We start from the raw sequence: 22,079 nt of genomic DNA on the forward strand, positions 1-22,079 counted from the left end.
AAGTAAAACACTCGCTTTTTTAAAAAAAAGAGTCTTTTTGTTCTCTTCTCTGTTTGCTTCTTCAAAAAAGTCACTGTGAATGTATGTGAGAAAGGCCTTTTTTTTACCCAAGTATTTACTTTCACCTGAGTATTTTAAGAAATCATGATAATCTTCACAGCAAACAATACTGTCAGAAATAGAAGTATGATTTCAAATACACTACTAGCAAATGTTTTTTCCACTTCTCCACATCTCATCATGTGCAGAAAACAACACTTAAAAATAGCACTCAGTCTTCCACCTAGGCTAATATCTTGAAAGAAGTGGAAACAGTGCTCTGTTTCATATTCTAAGTGCATGAAGGACCTTTTGTTTGTTACCGCTGTACTGATACTTCCTATCTGACTGAATCAATGCAAGAAATTCTGGGTGTGACTGTGATTTCATTTAGAGCAGAATTTGCACTTGCAGACCTAACAGCTAGCTTCTACCTTGGATGCATCAGCAAAACTTCCACTTAGCTTTACTCTTCACTTAAAGCCATGTGTAATTACTCAAAATGAGGACGGAGCATCTGTTTCTTTTCTCTCATCAGCAAGGACTGGTGCAGTGTGCTCACTCTGTGATCAACATAGAGTACTAAACATGACGGCAGCACATTTTGTTCCATCTTATTACATGAAATGGTGTCTTTAAAAATTAAAAACAGCAATAATGCATCTTTTTTATAACCTAGGATTGAGACAAGTTCATGAAAAAGGTACTGTAGTAGTAATCTTTAATAATATGAATTTCAAGGTTAGCACTTAAGTAAACATACAAGGGGGTAACTTTTAGATTGGAGCCATTGAGTGAGAATGACTGGTACCTTCTGGCAGGTTTTCCTACTCCCTGATGTGATAAATTTTTTTTACTAAAGTCTGAATATTTTAGGGAGATTTAGAATAATTTCAGGATATAATTCTGTAACTGGAGCTGTTCCTAAGTAATTTTTTTTTTTTTACTAAAGTCTGAATTTTTTTAGGGGATGTAGAATAATTTTAGGATATGATTCTGTAACTGGAGCTGTTCCTAAGAGCAATATTTGAGTTACTGGTACTTGCACAGTAATCAGTCACTGAGTCAGATGACCACTCCTCACCCAAAGTCTGGGCACCTTGAGAGACCTACTACATACAGCACTGAATGTGCTCACCTCTCATACTGAGAGCCTATGGGCACTATGCCATTATATTAAACACTTAATACAGGTATATAAACTAAATGGCATAAGTTTATACTGTTTATACTTTTCAGTGTCCATTTACCCAGTGTGCACTCATAGTGACTTTGATCTTGCTACATGTAGACTGCATATGTATATCTGTCTGTCTATAAAGTTACATAGCATTCAGAACTTATATTATATATATTTATACAGCAGCAGAGTGCATAATTGGGCATTCTGGCTCCAGCACAGACATATACATGTATTGATTTTGTAGAAATAAGGGAACTGTGAGTTCAGAATCCAAATATTTGGGTTTTGTTCCATTTATCTCAACAATGTATCAGAACATTTAACTCATTGTATGGCTAATTTCTCACCTTTAAAGAGTTTTCTGTCCTCTCTAGGTCTGCAAAGCTTGGAGTATACATACATAGTTGTTCCTAAGGGATTCTGTGAAGATTGTGGTATTTCCTGCATATGTTCATCTCAGGTCAATCTGATTAAGGTCATGTGGTGCATACTGACTGGTAGGAATATTCTCTTGGGCCTGCCCATCTACCCATTAATACTACCTATGCTGTCACCATTGATTGTCTCAAAGGGACAATACAGATATATAATTCCAGAAGGGGTCATGTGGTGAATACTGGCTGGTAGGAATATTCTCTTGGGCCTGCCCATCTACCTATTAATACTACAGATACATTATTCCAGAAGAACATCCCTACAAGTATTATTTGCAATTGGAAAGCCCTTTCTTACACTCTATATAGAAATATGCATATAAGAAACCAGCAGCCTAACACAGTTTCATTTTGCTACTTTTTCTATTAGTGCATGATAACCTTTTTGGCACATGTGCCTTTGCTGTATAATGTAAGATTTTTTTTTTTCTGGGAGAAGTACTGAAGCAAACCTTCTTTGAGGCGTCTTGTATTAGTGAGCTTTTTTTAAACTTTAGAACAATAAAGCAGGCAAGCATTTTTCCCAATTTATACTAGAGAAAAATGCCATATTTTTTGCATATCCCACATGAAATCTTCTTATGGGAGTGGCTATTTCAGTGGCTCACTGACTTCAAATAATGCAAACTTCAATAGGTGCTTAAATACATCAAAAGCTGTTTCTATCCCTTTAAGGTTAAATGGTGGTAATCACTTTAGATCCGTCTAAATACCACAAGTGCTAATGCAATGATCATAATGTTAAATGCTCATACCTCCTTCAATGAACAAAGACAGCAACTCTGTACAGTAGAGATATGTATACTATTTTCCGTACAAGTTCTCATTTCTAGCATAACAATGACAGCTAAAGCCCCTTACAGCTGTTCATATGCCTTATCAGTCCTACACTACATTTATCTTGTGCTCAGAAGTTAGAAGGAGGGAAGGAATTTTTTGCTGACAAAACCCAGTTGTGGAGATTTTTTTTAGCTGGGATGCAGTGTCTGCTCTGAGCAGTGTGACCACATGCCCCATGTCAGTGAAAAACAGCAAGGAAGTCATTTCCAGAAGAATGATAGAGAGCTAGTGGCCTTCTGCTTCTTCATTTCCTTCCATAATCTTGAGCTGCAGCAAGTCACTGCAGTCATTGTTTTCTCAATGATTTATGTTCACAGCTCCTGTGTGAGCTGGGTATTGACTCACACAGTAACTTTCTTATTTATGAACATGGTGACTGTTGAGATAAAGTAAGAACAATACACTCTTGGGAATAATTTCAAGGCTTTTGGAAATAACCTGTTTGCTATCAGAATACACTAGGTTCCACAGTCTTAACCACAGTCAGATATACAGGCAGAGCAAATGGAGTAAATTCATAATCTTTTTTAATTTTGAGGCTCATGACAATTTATACTTTTCTATAAGGCACAAGGAAGCTAAAACATAATACTTCTGCTTCTGATTTCAGGCTGCTTCTCTCATCATATTATAAAATACTTATCCTTCCAAACAGGAATCTTTATTTCATGTGGCATTTGAGCTGGGAGATTACAGACATGGTGCTGCCTTGGTCCTTCAGTCTAAGGGCAGAAGTCTCAAGACACGTGCTTGACTAGTGTACAGTTCACATGTCCCTGAAGCACTAAGAGAGCAAAGACCATGTTGGGGGATTAGCTGTCATGTCCATTCACTTTTTAGTTATTTCCTTAAAATGATAAATGACTGAATTCTTGTAGCATTACATCTCCTCTCACACACATGTTCCACCCTCACCAGTGAACTAGATAAAACCAACGACAGATCCCACAATGCAGATAATAGCCACAGCATAAATCTTTTGAGGTTCCCTCTACATCCATTGACACTAGGACACTGCAGGCAGAGACAGCAAATTCAGTTCTAGGCGTGAAAGATACTCAAGAGAAATGGCAAATGCTTTTCAGACAGATCTGCTGAAACATACAGAATTACTGAAGCCAGCAGGGGCTCAAGAGAACTAGAAAAAACAAGGGAAACTACTTATGGTGTTCTAGTGGCTGCACTTTACATTGCTTGTGAAAACAAAGCACACCAGAACTCATAGTTCAATTTGGGCTAAAGAAACCCCAAACAAACAAAAAACCCAAATCAAAACAAAAAACTTCCTGCAAAATTTCAGAACCACTTTCAATTTGCTTGCCTGTAATGATGGTGGAATCTGTATTTGCCCAGCTACAGACACTGCTCATTCCCACAGTGACCTTCAGGAGCTCTGCTTCTTCTTTGAAATATATCACAGAATCACTAGGTTGGAAGAGACCTTCAAGATCATCGAGTCCAACCTGTTCCCTGACACCTCAACTAAACCATGGTGCCACATATAGTCTTTTTTTAAACACATCATGGGATGGTGACTCCACCACCTCCCCAGGCAGACCATTCCAGTACTTTATCACTCTTTCCATTAAAATCTTTTTCCTAATATCTAACCTATATTTTCCTTCACCTTTGATGATGTTGTCATTTTTAAATTTTCTAACTGGCCTTACTGTTTTTATCTAGGTGGGTCCTAGGTAAAATTTTCCCTGAAATTTCCTGAAAATTCTTTAATCCATTGAGTCTACTGTGAAGGGACATTGCAGCTTTGAACACAGTCTGTTATATGTGGCAAAAAATTTAAGACCAGGCATAAAATATTTTTTCTTTTCTAAATGCTCATTTCTCATTCTGAGAAACTCATTTCCAATAATTATTTTCTTGGTATTAGAAATTAGCAGTGCTAGAATTTCTCTATTAGTAGTTTGGAAGGAAAGAAGTTTCCATAGATGCTCTACGTGCCTTCTTGATATCAGATCTTTGGTAGAAAATTATTCATGAATACTTTGTTGTTAGTTAAGGACAGGTTGTTCTTAATTTTTTTGGCTCAGCTTTGATTTATATGGCTGAAACCAGAAAACTAATGCCAACATTTTTTCTGTGTTTCATTAAACTAAAATTACACAGTATAAGCCTTTCACAATTGTTTACTCCAACTAATGTCAAAATAACCACAAAGTCAATGCTTAAGTGAAACACAGGAAGTACCTCTAGCACTTTGGGGCTCTGTCCATTCATATTGGGGTAATCTTTAAACACTGCATGAAATTCAGTGTTGAAAATACAGTAAATTAGATGAAAACTGATTAATGCAAACTGAAACCCATGAGTTTCCTCTAACTTCTGAAAACTTACAGGATTCTTCTTGAAACCAACTGATTACAATTAGCTACTTAAAGCTGTCCCTGCTTCCTAGGACATTTGGGTGCTGGAGATTTCTCCATGCTTTAGGGAAATTCCATGTTCACAGCTACATGTATATTGCTTGCCAGTCAATCGTGTATTTGAAGCCAAGATTTCTTGTCTGAACAGCATCTCTCTGTCTTTTGACACAACCTTTCTGTTTTGATGGCTGATTGATTCACACTGCCCTTTAGCATCATAGTTAAACATGAAAAAATGTGCTGCTTAATGCAACATATTTCAGCAAAATTATGTAAGGACTTACAAATGAAACAGAGGGAAACAGCAATAAAAAGTACTTCAGTTTCATATGAAATACTCAATTGTCCAAGCACTGCCAGGCAGGTTTTTCTAAAGAAATGTAAATTGCTTTGGCTGAGTTGTAAGAAATTCCTTTAAAATAAAGCTCGCAAGTAGATCTTCTATGGAAATTATCTTCACTCATTCTTGTGAGGTAAAGCACCAGTAACTTGTAACAGAAAATTTGCAATAATTACAAAGTATTGTAAAAGAAGGGTAATGGTTGCCATTTTAGAAAATTAAAAGCATAAAGTCTCCTTGCTAAACAAGGCAGTAAGATGTGACAAGATCTTCAGCAACTAACTGCCTCCCAACGCCCCCAAAGGTAAGTAAGAGGTGTACCTGAAGAGCAGGGGAGAAGAAGATCCATAACAACTGAATCTGCTCCTTTAGTGTAAACATTTATTTCATCTGTGAGAGGATGCCTGACCACTACCGACATCCTCTTCCTGACGGAATCAAAGCCCAGCGTATGTAATACTTCAAAGCTTAAGGTTCCCAGGTGAGGTAGCTCCACTGATACCTGGTCAGACAGCCTTCCAACCAGAGAACAGTTATATGCCCTTGCTGCATAGACGAGAGCAGCTTCATCTGGACTCTCTGCTTCATAACGGAGTTCTCCTTCCTCAGGTGCACCCCCCACAGCCGTCCTGCCTTGCTGGGAGCTGTAGCCATTGTTATTCATCTGTGCAGAGTATGCCAGCTTCTCTTCCAGTTTCAATAAAGTGCTATCCGTAGATGTAGATGAAAGCGTGCTTAGACCAAATCTGTGCATTGATTTGCTTGTAGCTAGACTAGAGGAACTGCTGCTGTTAGATCCAGAGGTCAAGCGACTTGGAGTGAATCTTCGTATGAAGTCTTCAATGGTTTTTACTGGAGATTTTAGTTCAAATCGGTCTCTAACCTTGAGATGAAGAAAACCCACCAATGAACAAATGCCAAAGAAAAGCTGTGCAAGAATTCTGACACTGATAGTCAGTCTAAGAATCTGCAACTAAAGAGTAAAATTTCTTTGAGGGCAAAAAGTAATGGTATTAGTATTTTGAGAAAGGAAAGTAAATGGACAACACCGACTCAACAACAACAACAAAATAACTCACTAGAATTTCAGGATTATATCTGTGTATGAAAGCACATGTATTTGTATTAAAACAGTTTTTTCTTCTTTCACTTCCTCAGATATGACGAATGTATAGTCTATCAATGTTGCACCATCACCATCTGCAGAGCACACTAGAAGCTACCATTAGTATGAGCTTGTCATCATTTGTGCACATTCAGTGAAGGTAGTGAAAAAAAGTTAATGCAGTATTTTTTTGTTGAGAAGGGTGGTATCTCGTTGAAGTAAAGTTTAATGAGAATATGCCAATGTTGAAAATATTCTCAAAGGACATGTTGCAATAAGTAATTTCCCCCATCACTTTCAGCAAGGAAGCATTTTGCTTCAGACTTACCATTCATCTCAGTTCACACAAATCTGTTCTAAAGATACAGTAGCATTACTAGTAATAGCATATTCATAGTAATATATATTATATTATTGTGTAACAGTGTAGCATTCCTTAAACAGCAGAACTGAGCATTCTCCAAATGTTTCCTTGGCACAAAACCACATCATTTTGCAGACTAGTTCACTTTTTATTCCAATCTGGAACAGAAGCAAAGCGCAGAATTTTCTCCAGAATGGAAATTCCAGCTGCTGGCGAGCTTTAATATTACATTCCATTATAGTTTTGTCTCACAGATCATCTTGGGAATGCATTCTCGAAATTCTCATTCATCAATGACACTAGTTAAAGGCCAATTTAAGCCCTAACGATCATTATTTCTCATAATGAGCTTAAGATGCATCTTTTACATAATTTGAAAGTTTTAAGTAATGTTTTTCAAGTGTATTTCTGTTTTTAAACTTTTAAAAAATGTCTCACCCTTAATTTAATCTATATATGAAATATTTATTCACTGACAGCTTATATCCCTTTCTGGTAAGTTTTGCACATTTACAAATTAGTTTCCACACATGCTTACATATTTATGCTTATTAAATGAATAAATTACAGTACAAGAAATCCGGAGAGTTTCAGAAGTATCTTGAAATTGTCAATGAAAGAATATCTTGTCGTGGAGGCAAGTGAAATAGGTGACATACTCCACTCAGCTAATGCATTATTAAACTCACTCACTCACATAGTGGTTCTACGAATCATCACAACTCTAGCTGCTTCTCACTAGAATAGGGGGTTTTCATTTCCCTAGCTTACCAGATAATTTAGTATCAAGGCAAAAGAAGCCTGAACTCTCTTCTCCTTTTTCTTTACCTTACCTTCTGTCGGGGCTGATTAGGCGCAGTAACCACAACTGTGTTACATATAGTCAAAGCTATGAAGAAGTCAAAAACGTCGCACAGTTCTGGACTCAGATGAGATAATGGCTGCTCTTGGCTCCTCATGACCTCCAGGTGCTTTGCACATTCATTCACCTTTTCTAACAACCTGGGGTCAGGTGTGATGTCCTTCTCCTAGTAACAAACAGCAGTGATTAATATCTGTACTTCCACATTTCCAAAGCAGCAACATACAATTAAAGCACCCAAAGCAGTGTCAATATCAAGAATTTTGGGGTGGCCTTACACCACAGAGTAGAGGTGGAGAGAACTGTAACACACCCATTCTAGAAAATAAACAGTTAACAATGAGCCTACTGTTAGAAATTATGTGAAATATTTATAGCAGCAATATTTATCTTCTTTGGAGGTAGTGGAAAGGAGGAGAGTTACATCCTAATTTTCCTCCCTCTTTCCTGTTTAATTCAAGACATTTATTATCTAATACTAAGGTATGGTACACTGCAGAGACCAGAAGTATGGAGAAAATAGACAGCAATGACATTTAAAGTTTGGCTTTACATCAGCACAAGAAAAGGAAACCATCTTTAATTGTTTCTTAGAGAACAACCATCCATACATTTGAAGTTAATTCATGAAGGTTTTTTACACTGAAACATTGAGCCCTTTTAACTCTATTTCATCAGTATTTCCCACTTATTTAATATAATTATTGTGAGAGCAAACTCCAGTATTTTGTAACACAGAGGGAGGTAAGTATACAAAAGATTAAAAGATAAACTGATCTAAGCTTCTTTTCTCAGTAGAATTTTATCTCTTGATGCTCAGCAGCTGATGAATACAAGCAACCAAAGAACTCCATGTATAAAAACTGCAGCTTGCAATTTTATCAAAAGAGCTTACTCTTCTTGACTGAAATAAAGAAATTCTACCAGTGCAAACAGCATCTTTTTTTGTCTACATTTGTAATTTGCTTTAAGGGTGAATTTGTGTCAACAGTGCAACAATGCAAAACCCCTGAATAGACACAACTTGTCTCCTCTGTCCTCTTATTGCCATTTAGCTGATGGAAAACTTATACAGAGTTGCAACAGTATAAAATAAGCCAAATGAAGTTGCAAGGACATAAAGTCACCAACATTTTGAAATGTAAAAATGTTTAGTTTTTAATATACAACACATGCAGTCAATTGATAACCAGTGAAACACACTAAAAACTATGCTATGGTGTATGTCAACAGTGTCTAAGAATTGTAATACATGGTGTCCACCCCTGCACTTGATAGTTTTAAAATCCTCTGACAAAAGAGAAAAGAGTTTGCATGTGCAGAAAAATTCAAATCCTTGATCTCAATGCTATTGTCAGCTTCTGTAGAGAAAAGGAAGACATACGTTTTCTTTCCAAACTCAAACTATAACTCAAACCAACGTTTCAGATTGCCATTACCTTCAGCTTGTTCACACAGACAAGGCATTTAGATAAGTTCTATAGCAACACTTCATTGTTTTTGTACAAACAGCTGTGACTACAGAAGTAAAATCGCCAAGATGAAATCTATAAAGAGTCACAGAATGTGCTGCAGATTTCTTTACCTTCTCCTTTCCAGGTCATGGTTCTACTACAAGATACAGCACACTGTGCATTTAGTTCTCATGACTTACCATTGGGCTACTGAATGCAGTGTGTTTTGAGAGTATGCTTGCTCTTTTTGCTTCAGCTCTGCTACCTGTGCGCCGGTGGGTTTTGGTGCTCTGGCTCCTGTGTATCACTTTGAGGCTCTGATGGCTGCAGATACTGTCACGTTGGGACAGAGTTCCTCCTTTTGGGGCTGCCTCTTCTTCTTCTGAATCAGGTTCTTGGTACATTGCTAAACGTTTGGCTATCGAGTAAAAACAAAGAGGGACAAATGTTGCGTATGTTAAAAGTGGCTTAGAAAAAAAGAGGGAGAGGGACATGGTTGTCAGGTGATCTGATTTTAATGTTATGCTGCACTTTCTCAGTAACAATGAATAATTCCATTACCAGGAGATATAATGTAGTTTTAATTGAATGGTAGCATCTAATGGAGGATGCAGATAACATAATTAGAAATGTAACACAATGCAAAGGCTGCCTCCCTTATCATCACATTCTCTCTGAAAGGCAGTTAGACTCTGCAGTAAGTCAATGCATCCCTGAAGACTATTCTCCAGCTCTGCCTGATGAAATCAACCAAAGAATTTGGTCTTCACTTGAAATCTGAGTAGGAAATAAACAATCCAGAAATTTTTCCTGTCATTTCCAACACAAATTTAAAATAAAGTATTTTAAATACTTTACTTAGTATTATTACTACTAAGTACCAGTTACTGACACCTGAAATGTACCCAGAACAGCATGCCTACAGAGCACTACTGCCTTTGTTTTACACACAGAGATTACAGACAGCATTAAAGCCTTGGTTAAGGTCAGGGCCATTTGCTGCAGAGTGGAGACATGAACCCAGATTTTTGACTGTTAGCCTGGAGATTTTGACTGTGGAGCCTGGAGCCTGTCCCTTCTTCTCTGCATGAGAGACAGGACAATGCAGCATGCAGTATGAAAAGAGGGTACCCTCACCTACTGCAACACTTGTTCCTATCACCGTCTGCTGCAGTGACCAATTCCTGGTTTACACAGAATGAAAGAGTTTTTCCAAATGATATAAATTAGATGAATATTTCCTCAGTGAAGAATCCAACCACCGTCTGCTGCAGTGACCAATTCCTGGTTTACACAGAATGAAAGTTTTTCCAAATGATATATCTTAGATTAATATTTCCTCAGTGAAGAATCCAAGCAAGCCAATTAATGCTAGAAAACAATCCTGACAGTTGGATATACAGAAATCAAACAGGAAACAGAAAGAAGAGGTGTGAAACAGCTGTGGAATCCTGCCCCTCTAATGACAAGCTGTTTAGCTCTAACTCATGTACAACATATTTCTTCATTCCTAAAGACCACGGGCATTTAGTAATTTGGGTGATTCATTAGGCAGGCAAATGCCACTCTAACAGGTATCTATTTATTCCTTCATCATGTATTCATTGAAAAGTTTTTCATTATGCTTTCAAAGTAATCTACACCATACAGTACAAGTTACATACTTGTGGCTCAGTTTGCTTCAGTTCTCCAGTGTAACAAATTAGATTTTCCTAATAGCAAATGATAAATCACTATCATGTACTTTAATTATTCAGGCCTTTAACAAAGAAAGAAATTATTTCAAAATACTTCCTGAGAATAATCTTGCATTATAGGGTGAGTTTGGCACATGATTGCTTTTAATGTAGCTAGCTTTACAAACAAAGAAAAACCTACCGTCACTATCCACTGCAATTTCCAAACATGTTTTAGCTGTCAAAAAGCAGCTGGAGGAGTTGCAAGCAGACCACACACAGTACATGGTGGTAGCTCTATTACTACAGTATCATACATTAGAGGTTTTTTCAACTACATTTGAAACATGTATGGGCTTTGTCTGAAGAATGGGAGTTTCTCAGTCCTGGTTGTGACTGCTCACCTGGTCACTGCTCTAACTCTGTGCCCAAGTATGCAATTCCTCCACTGCACTCTGGCTCCTCCTGGCAAAAAATTCAGACCATGGATGCAGAAAGGACCATAGCACATTTGGAGACACAAAGCAGTTCACTTCTGCCCCACAGGTTGAATAGAGCTGTGCAGCCCAGGTCTTGAGGCTGATGTAGACTAATGGTGAATAACTGGGGAGTTGCCTTCATTAGCATTATTTGGTGTGATACACGTTCCTCTGTGTCATGCAGTGGGAAAGAGGTTGAGCATGCTGTGAAGGCAGATGCTCCTTGAGCCACACAGCTTCTAGTTGCCTTCATTAGCATTATTTGGTGTGATACACGTTCCTCTGTGTCATGCGGTGGGAAAGAGGTTGAGCAACATCATGTTCATTGCTGTGAAGGCAGCTGCTCCTTGAGCCACACAGCTTCCAAGAGAATAGCACAGCACTGCTGCCTTATCCTTTCAGTACCTGCCTAGTTCTCTGATTTGTATTACAGAACGAACAGGACAGTTCAAAGAATTAGAGAAGTCACCGGTCCCCTTGGTCCTTCTGTTGCATGGTAATGAGCTGCAAGTAAATGAAGTTTATTTCACCTCCAAAGGCTGCTTCCTGCAATTTCATTCATGTGCTTTGGGCCAGTGCAGTTCTAACCTCTCCTATCACTCTCGCCCACTAATTCCCACTTTCTTCTGCTCTGTAAGCTTCTGTGTATCTTCCCAGAGGAATACAGATCCCTACAGTGCGAATTTAATTTAACTGATTATAGACTTGTCTATATCAGAAGCAGTCTACACTAAAGGCCCAAGGAAGGAAGGAAGGAAGGAAGGAAAGAGCCAAGTGGATATCACAGTATGTTAATTTCAGATGATGCCTCAAGAACCAGAATGGAGCATCACACTGAATGGGGTTTTGTCCTTCTCTCCACTGGGGAGGTTTGATGGAGTGCACACCCCAGCATGAGGCCTGTGTGAGGGCACTGCCCCGTCAGACAGTGCAACTTCTGCCTTCATGATCTTCTGCAGGCTCCTTGCTACATGCTGCTAACCCCCGGCTGATAAAAACATTGCTCAAGATGACAGAGAAGTAAGGTTTTCCACACTTTACCAACATTTAAGATTTAAGAAATTGTAAAAAAAAAACATTTTTGTGGCTCATTTTCTGTAGAGCCCTCAGCAGGAAAACCAGTCTCAAGCAGAGCTGGTGTCACATATGGACATGTCCACTCTCAGGCAAAGCATAAGAAAAGTTTGGATTTGCCATAGGGATAATATTTTCACCATAGATGCTGGACATTTGAATGCTAGACAGAAATCTGAGCTGCTTCTTCTCATAATAGGTAACATCCCTTGACAGGGAAAGGGATGTTACAATTACTTCAGCTTTGCAAAATGTGCCACTCAGTTGGTCCAACTCCCTTCCAAGCAGAGGTTTTTTTAAAAGGATACATTTTCTTTAATAATCACACCTACTTTAGGTTTCTGCTCTGACAATATGTCTTGAGATATAAAACCTCAAAGATCCTGAATATAATTTTATTTCCTGTATAAAAACTCTACGGTTAAACAGAGAATGCATTTAATGTACAATACACAGTTATGCCTGCATACCATATCTCTGGATTCCTCATTGCTCTTTCTTCTTTCTTGCATTACATCTAAACATATTTTGTTTATTCAACATAGCAAAAGCTGTTTCCTAATGCAGCAGTTTATTTATTAGCATTACACTGACAGCATGGTTCTTTTTAGTCTCTATAATAATAGCTATCTCTTGCTCCCTATACAGGTTTTATTGTAACACATCCATTTAATTGTCCTTGCCCCTGAGAAAAATGAGTAAAAGGGAAAGTAAGAACAAGACTAGAATCTCATTTAACCAAATCAAATGCAATTCTTTTGATACAAATGTTGTTATTTCAGTTTATACCAAGGGAAACCTGACAGCAACAACAAAAAACAAGCCTGAGCACCTTTCAACATTTTCTCAAGTGCAGTCTTACACATTATATAGCAAGAATTTAGGAGTTTAAAGAAATAATGAAACCCGCTTCAATCGTTAAGCTGTGGCTAAGGTTCACATTGCTTCAGCTGTGCAGTGCGTGCCTCTCTGGGAACATGCTGTTCTCTCCACCCACTCAGCTCCCTCCAATTGAGAACCTTTTCCTGTGAACATTATAACCTGAGAGACATTGTTGTGGGATACTTTTCAGTTTCAGCACTGAAAATTGATGGCCTTGATCTTTTTTTCTATCCAGTTTCTTATTAAGGGCAAAGACACAAACAACTTTGGTAACACAGCAAACAATTTATGAAAGTCAAATTTCACTATCCTGTACTTCACTTTATGACACAAAGAAGAAACTACAGTTAATACTTATTCCATTAACCCTCTTTTATCTTTTATAAGACAGCAGAAAGCTATAAATAAAACTCCTGTAGTAGCTGCCAAGTACTGAGAAGATAAATTCTTTATCTTCTGGAAGATAAATTATTTTATTTTAAAAATCCTTTTCTTTAATTTCATTTTGATTTTTTTCTTCTGCTTTACCTTCCATGCCATATATGCTCTATGACAAGGAGTCCATTTTGCAGGCTGACAGAGACACTGTTGCCACACATCCAGGTATTCCACTAACTTGAAATGTGAGATTGGGAACCTGTAAAGAATTTCTCTTCAAGCAGCATAAAACTGCAGACCCCTTAAGCCAGAATACTTAAGCTGCCATTATGTGGGCACTATTTCACCATGGAAAAATTCCATTTTGCCTCAAACGAGTCAATAAGGCTGCTACTGAACTGTCACAAAGTAAATCTATATATGCAGCACTTACACCACCACACCACCTTATTTCCTCATTATTTTATAAGTGCAAGTTTATTCCACTTTGAAGTGCACTCTAGTGTCTACATGAAGATTGAGACAAGCAGCTAAAATGCTATAAATTTGTACAAGTTAGCTAACATAATCTTAATTTACTTTGCAAGAACTTGCCCATAAAAGCAAGGCTAGAGATAAGAAAGCACCAAGATTTCCCCTCCTCAAATCTTTTGACATCCCCAGGGACTTAATAACCTTAAATCCTTTATTAAGAACCCTTTACTCAGAAACTGAGATGATTCCTTTTTTCTTGAGATTTTTCAGAGAAATTGTCAGTGTAGGTATATGGTTAGAGAGAAGTAGCATTTGTCTCTAGGGATGAGTTATTCTGTCTTTTATAGGATTTAAAATGGGGCACTCCCTATGTACTGAGTTCTACATCTGCTCATACAGCTCTCTTCTTAGTTACCAATTAGAAATTTTCAAAAGGCAGTAAGAAAGGTAAAGAGAAAATACAAAAAAGCTACACAGAATGCTTGAAGCACACAGTTCTGCTAAAGATTTTCATCTTTCTAGGAAAGGCTAGATGGACTATTCTGATTTCTGAAGTTTGTCAGATTTTAAAAGTGGCAGATGAGAAATCCCTTTGGAAGCAACTACTGCCAACTACTGCATTTATAAAAAAGGTTTTTCAATTTCTAAGGCTTAAAAAAAAAAAAAAGTAATTCTCTAATATGGCTGGACTCTGCAGACTATGTTCTCATGACTACATACAAAAAGAGTAAGAAAATTCCACGACAAAACCACCCCCTGAACTAGGAAAGATTTGTTTAACATAATGTATTTTCCTGTAAAAATCAATTGCTAGCCAACCTTCATCAAGAAAAACTGGACAGCAGAAAGAAACTCATTCTCTCTCATATTTAGTGATTATAAAACTTTGTTAAACAAGAAAAAAATCACGGAGGTTTTTATCATCTAGCTTCACTTCCATAAACTTCTCTTATTCTTATGTTGTCTATAGTTCTTTCAGTCATTGGAAGGAAGGGGGAGGAATTAAAAGAATGAAAAATTCAGATTTTTCAGATCTGTGTGGTTGTATTCATGGAGATTCAATTTGTGTTTTGTCAACAGCTTCATACAATGGGTAGCTAAAACCAGAAAAAAAGAGATCACATGCCATAGGCAAGAGGGTGATTAATGCAGAATTTGGAAAACAACTATGACAAATGTCAGGCCAAGACCATCTGGTTGTAGCTAAATCATGTAAGGACTTTCAGAAGCACATTGGGCTTTTGGGCACCTACTGTCTCTGTGATTAACAGGCAAACTTGGGGCATGGCCAGCTCTAAGAATTGTTAGGAACTGTCTCCTAGCCTGAATGAAGAGCGCTGCTATGGCCATGCAATTTGACATATAGGGAAATAACACATTTTCTCTCTTTTTTTGTGCTAACGTTCTTTTGGGCTAGAAGGTAGTACTGATTGGAAGAGTAATTCTGGGATTTAAGCAGAGTATAGTGCCAATGGGTATTCTGTAAATAACCTAGACACTTATGAAAGGGACAATCATTCTTCTACATGGAGTGGTCCATGACATAGCCTGCTCCTGAATTAACACTCTGCCCGTTAAGAAAACCTTTGGAGAAGATAATAGTCATACAGATGTGAGGTGGGAGTTCTCTTTCTTTGTATAGAGAATTCTACACCACAGAGAAATAAGAACATATTAGAGAACTATCACAGATGTCTAAAAAAAAATCTGATAAAATACATCCCCCAAATGTTTAATTTTCTCCAGTAAATGTAAACTTATCAGATTACTATCCTCCATGCAAATATCAGCAATTAGGTAACTAGTAAGCCATCCTTGTCAATATAGTCTCCACAAGAACTAAATGTGCAGTGCAAATTCCCATAGTTTGATCCAAATCAGTGCATAATCCACCACCAAAATATGGTAAGTGACCTCAACAGTGCTGAGTATTTCACAGTGCTTCCATCATGGAACTATTATTACGTATGCTACGTTTCTGGATTCCTCTTCAATGCTAAGCTTTTGCATAGCAGAACCTATGAGTAATACTTTGTACTACCTTCAGCTGATTCTATCCCACACTAGTGAAATTTATTGGCCTCTATTATTTATGTTTTTGTCACCTCTTGTCTAGACTAAAACAATGCAGTACTCCTAGGCAAAGTGCCATCCACCAGTCATAAGAAACTTAGAGCTTATAGAGAATTCTGGAGGAAAATGTTTTCTCCCAAACATTAATGAAAACTTGCTTCCCATACCTAAAAATGTATTAAGTCTCACTCAGGGTTTCTGTTTTTATGTTAAAGCATGCAATAATTAATTCAACCCTGCATATGGTCTGCATAAACCTCTGTGATGAAAATCATAATTAACACGTCCATGTTTGATGTAGAACAGAACTCTTCTTCATAATCATAAAGCTCACCTTTCACATGGGGAATTTATACAGCTTTGTGGCATGAATTTCCAAGGAAAAAACGATACTCCCACCACTCAAGAAAAAGACATGCTGCCTCAAATATGCCAAACTGAACACACACCTTTAAAGTAGCTCCCAACCCCCCAAAATTGTGTACTACATGTATAGAGAGAGGAAGAAGGGGAAAGATCAATCTACATGTCAGGGAACTCATGTACATTGCTTAATGCACTCCCTGAGTGCAAGGAACTGAGATATGACAATGTCAAATGCAGTATAGTAACAAGTAGAACAGAAAATAATGGGACAATTTCTCATAACTCTGAATAAATTTTAGGGAGAAGAGCTTATAAAGCAGCATAGAGAAAATTTATGATGGCTATTCACAATCTGTTGGTTGAGTAATTAACAGATATGCAGTAGTCCTAGATTATGCAGAAAAAAACACTTTAAAAGAGAATGAAAGTTCAAAAGTTCGGAAATTTCAGACCTCAACTTGCCAGTGTAGACATAACTCTTCTGCTCTGTGTGTGTGCATGGCTCAGCCCAAGACTATAGGGCCTCTGACTGACTTCAGTGGAAAACCTGCCAGAAAATCTTGCCATGGGAAAAAAAAAAGTCTGCTACATCTTAGCCTTATTCTTGGATATGCCTGAATGGTGCTGTTATAACTGAAATTTCTCTCCTAAAATTTATGCCTGAGGCAAACATCTGGCATGACAAATTTGAAAGAATAGTTTTAAGTTTTGTACAGCTATCCAAAACTGAAAACAGGATCTTATCATGAGCAGGGTCAAGCAACTGGAATGACAGGCACTGCTACCCCACCACAGCAGAATGAAACTTAAACCAAAGAGCTCAGAGCAAGGTTATTTCCATCCTTAGACATCTACTTTTACAGTAGAAAATCACCTGTTATCGACAGCTTCGCATCCTGACCCATGTACACTAATTATGAATTAATTTCTTCATATAAAGTGCTACTCGAAGTTTGATTCCAAGTAATAAACCACTGTGCATGAAAAAAATACTGGGATATGTGAAGATGTAGTGTCATCTCTGAAACAGATCAAAAAAGGCAAATGCATTTTACTTGACTTTCTAGCATATATGCCAGACTCAGATCATCCCCTAAGTGAAAGATTTGAGAATTTTCTACTTCACTAAATCTTCAGCAAAACCTGAGGTGCAGAGCAGGATGGCATCAGTTTTAACATATGCAGGAAATTCAGATACTCTGGTATAAGACACAGAAAAGTGGCTGACAAATAATTTGCAAGTAAGCACACAGCAATGAAATGTTGTTGATGCACACCCTAAAAGCAGAAAGAGCTGTGATAGATGTTTTATCATATCTGAACAAGAAGGCTTCAGCAGCACAAATAACAGATGGTTATAAAATCAAACTGTAGAATAGGGTTAACAAAATACTTGAATGAAGAATAGTATTTATTGTGGTATTTATACTGATTATAGAGAACAAAATAAATAGAAATTATCAAAATTTAAATAAAGAATCACAGAGAAAGACTTATTTTCCTTAGAGGGGAAAAAAACCCAAAAGAATAAAATATAAATATTGTGTCAATTTAAAAATTATATTTGTCAGAAATTTTATACTGACTGGAGTTACAATGAAGCCCAAACAAAGCCATAGGTGAAAAGAATGACTGAAAAAATCGATCAGTTCATGTATCTGACACTTTTGTTTGTAGTGACATTCACTCTGTTTTCATTAACTTTCATATTGTAATATGAAATCATAAGAGGAAAGAATGCACAAACATAGATTTATGTTAAATTCACTACATCTGAAGAAAAAAGATCTAAACATTCAACATTCAGACTTAAGGGCCTGAGTTCAGCCGACATGTCACCAGATGATATCAAGCACATAAAAACACCTTCTCTGCACTGTTTTAATTGGCAATAATATTCTTGCTAGGAACAGAATACACTCTGAAATTAGTACTAACAAGCAAAAAATCAATGGCAGAGAAGAAGCAAAAAAGAATAAATAACCAGAATGTCATAAACAGATTTAGGAATCCAGCAATATACTCTAATTCTCTTCTCATTCTTACCTACTGTACAGAAGTAGAAAGTCACAGGTTCTCCCTAAGTCCTTTCTGTAACACTTATAGCTCTACCCAAAGGTCTGGTTTCTTGAAAGAAGTGCCTTAAATTTAAGGTCTCAGTACTACTTTAAGTAGGAGAAAAAAAAATAACAATCTACTACTTCAAAATATCTTTTTCCAGTTTAAGATCTTGTCATCTTTCTAAAGCATGTTTCAGAGTCTATTTTGATTCTTTATCTTATTCCGTATCTTATTTGTAAGCTGAAATTCTGTAGTGTTCTTTGAGAAAACTTCCTAATCAGAGATCTTTATGTGTTGTGTAGAATAAGAAACTTATTTTTTGCAAACAACAATATTGTAATTGTCAATATTTTCCTGCAGAAATATGATTTAAAGAGTTAAGATTTGTTTTTTCAAAAATGATAATGATAGTCTTGAGAAAAATAACACAAGCTACAAACATCATAAAATAGGAAATTATAATTTTAAAAGGATGAAGAAATAACACAGGGATAACAACTCTCACATTGCCTTGTGAAAAACAGTAATCTTTTACAGTTTTAAGAGGCTGATACTTGAATGTGAATATTCTCTCAACTGCAGTGCTCATAGAGCAAACACACCTGACACAGACACTTTTCACACAGGAACACTGAAAAGAATCTGACTAAAGTAACATAAAATATGCAATTCTATCAGATTATGTTTCTTGTTAATATAAAAAATAGCATCTTTGTTTGCATTATTTCTCAGTACAAAAGGATAATCTCATTGCAAGTATTCAATCAGACACTAACCTGGCTGTATGCTTAAAGGCGTTATTTTACATTGTATACTTCAAACACACCAAAGAAGTGGGATACCAGCAGCAGTATTCAATTTTCTTACATCAGCCAAGTGCTCGAGTGCTTTATTACATCAGGAGCTAAAGCCAAAAGCTTTAAATGTCTCAACAACATACTGTATCTATTACAGAACACTCTGGTAAGATTGTCACTGCTAGCTGAACACAGCCATTGAATTACACTGATCTGACAACAGCTGTTAAATTTCTTTTGTTTTCCTTTTTGATTTAAGATTACAGCAACTTTTATGACTACTTCAGTTTGCCCAAAGTACACTGTTAGATAGAAAACGTGACCATGAGCTCACCGTTATCATCGTGGGAATACTCTATTCCAGAAACAGTACATCTTCGGAAAACCATCTTGTTTTCAGTTAGTGTCCCAGTCTTGTCTGAAAAGATAAACTGCACCTGACCCAAGTCTTCTGTAATATTTAAAGCTCGGCACTGCAGCTGAGAGTCTGTTTCTTCATCATATAAATCTTTATCTTGATGAATAAAGTATACTTGGCAGATTTTAACTATTTCAATAGATACATACAAAGAAATTGGAATCAGAACCTAGAGTACACAAAAGGAAAGAGAATTAGGAGAAAACAGAAGCAAGGACACAATCAATTATTAAAGTTAGTTAACTTTGTACTAGACTGGAACATAAAGAGGCTATGTACTTTAAACATCTACTCTAAAGTTATTATTGTGCTTAAAGAGTTTATTTACTGTGTTAGATGAGGAAAACTTATGGTGAATTGCAGAGCTGGAATGCATTATTATGTCTAGAAAACTGATTATCAAAACATGAACAGAAGCAAATATTTCTTAGGCTAATAAGCTGAGCTTTAAACTAGTTGGGGAAGGAAAAGAAAAAAAATCCTAACCCAAATCAGACCATACAATCAGAATACTGTAGATGTGAAAAGATTTAATAAAATTGTTCTGTGTAAATAGACTTTACAAATTCACTTTGCAGGAATACAAGAAACAAAATGAAAGATGTTAATCTCTCCATAGGAACAGTATCTTTGGCCTTGACTTTTGTATTGTAAATTATCTGAATGAAGATCACATTTTATAAGTGCTGAAGAAGGAGACATGAAAAGACTTTCAACTGTTTCTTGAGGATTGTCAAAACTACATAAAATACCTAATTTGTACCTGAGTTTTTCTCTGCAGGCTTTTTTTCAGGATAGAAATTCCTGACTGCATACACTGTTTAGTTTTCTGAATTAGATACGTGGGAGAAATTATAGCATGGCTGTGGGTGGTGAATATGGTCATTTAAACAAAAACTACAGTGAAATGTAGGTGTTTAAAGAAATCAGTGGTGAATTTTCTTAACCAATATCATAACCCAATCCCTCAGGGTAAAAAATATTTTTACAGTCTTTTTCATTCCCTTTTATAAACAAGTTTCTGCCCCCAGAAAAGCAACCTCCTCCAGTGTCCCACTAGGCAAACTTCCATATATCTCAGTGACATAAGGTTCTTTTACTTCTTTGAACTTAACCACCTTCACCATTCAAGATATTTCTCCTCAGGACCAAGAAACTTTTAACATAGTTTGTTATTTGGCTGACACAGAGTTTTGCTAAGAGAAATATACCTGAAAAGCTGTTAAAAAGTATAAAATTAATTTTTATACCAGAACACTGTACCCAAAGTGGCTTCCTCAGTCTTTGAGGTGTTGTTTCACAGTGGGTAGACAGAAAGAGTAAAGCTTGTTTTCTGGTTCATGGTTGTTCCTACACAGGTGCAGGACTCTGCACTTGTCTTTGTTGAATTTCAGGCAGTCCTCCTCTGAGCATCTCTCCAACCTGCCAAGGTTCTTCTGAAGGGCTGCACAGCCCTCTGGGGTATTGGCCACTCCTCCCAGCTTGGTGTCAGTGAACTTGCTGAGGAGGCATCTGCCCTTCATACAAGTTATTGGTGAGTAAGTTAAACAACACTGGTGCCAGTATTGAACCTTGGGGGACATCACTAGTGACAGGCCTCCAAGTAGACCCTGTGCTACTGATTACAACCCTCTAGGATCTTTTTAGGGCTTGATTAGCTTCTTACATGCCTTAGTGGTGAAATGAGTACTACATATATAATTTTATTGCAGCCAACAGCAGAGGTGACAGCATGTACAACTTGATTACCTGGAACACTATGATCATTGTCAGAAATAAATATACTGCAGCTAAAACAGGTGACAAATATTTGCCATCAGGCCCTGGAACATCAAAAATTGGTTTCTTCTTCTCACCATATTGCCACACCCATAGACCGTGACCTGCAGGAAAATTGGAAGAGAGAAAAAAGCAAATTAACACCAAGCAAAAATGCTTATGTTATGACTTTGTTCTTAAGAGTTCTCTGGGAAATGGTTATTTGTTTTCAAATATTCTGCATGACTTCTGAAAATGCCCCAAAGCCATGGGTTTTACTGCCTTAGGATTTGGGGTTTGAGAAAGGGCTTTGGCTGTCCTTAAGCCATGCAAGACTAATTTCTCATAACTTTATCTAAATAAAGTGAGCTGGCTAGTCTAAATTACTAGTTTAGACTGTTTCTGTAATCACCAAAGAAAACTACATTTCTTCAGAAAATTATCAATTTCAATGACATGCTGTGTGTTAAAATGAAAGAACTCAACTGACTGCACTAGATGTATGTACCAGCCAGCTATCAGTAAACTAGCTTTAGAAGAAACTTTAATTTTACTGTGTGAATTATATCCACCACATGCACAGAACTAATGAAATAACAGTATCAATGGAGTCAACAGCATGGAAGCTGAGGAATAAAGAG

General features: G+C 37.0%; 1 protein-coding gene across 3 annotated transcripts in view; it reads right to left on the minus strand.

The window, feature by feature from the left end:
* ATP10A (ATPase phospholipid transporting 10A (putative)) overlaps positions 1-22,079 on the minus strand; it is a 110,827-nt gene that overhangs the window by 19,505 nt on the left and 69,243 nt on the right. For all 3 annotated transcript variants that reach the window (XM_039714500.1, XM_039714501.1, XM_039714499.1), the window contains 5 exons: positions 21,430-21,563; positions 19,597-19,849; positions 9,203-9,420; positions 7,520-7,714; positions 5,539-6,100 (listed from right to left, as the gene is read on the minus strand). In XM_039714500.1, the coding sequence (XP_039570434.1) occupies positions 5,539-6,100; positions 7,520-7,714; positions 9,203-9,420; positions 19,597-19,849; positions 21,430-21,563 (1,362 nt within the window). The remainder of the gene's footprint in view (positions 1-5,538; positions 6,101-7,519; positions 7,715-9,202; positions 9,421-19,596; positions 19,850-21,429; positions 21,564-22,079) is intronic.

Source organism: Passer montanus, unplaced genomic scaffold, assembly GCF_014805655.1.
Source record: "Passer montanus isolate IOZ18808 unplaced genomic scaffold, ASM1480565v1 scaffold3, whole genome shotgun sequence".
In the NCBI taxonomy this organism is placed as follows: domain Eukaryota; kingdom Metazoa; phylum Chordata; class Aves; order Passeriformes; family Passeridae; genus Passer; species Passer montanus.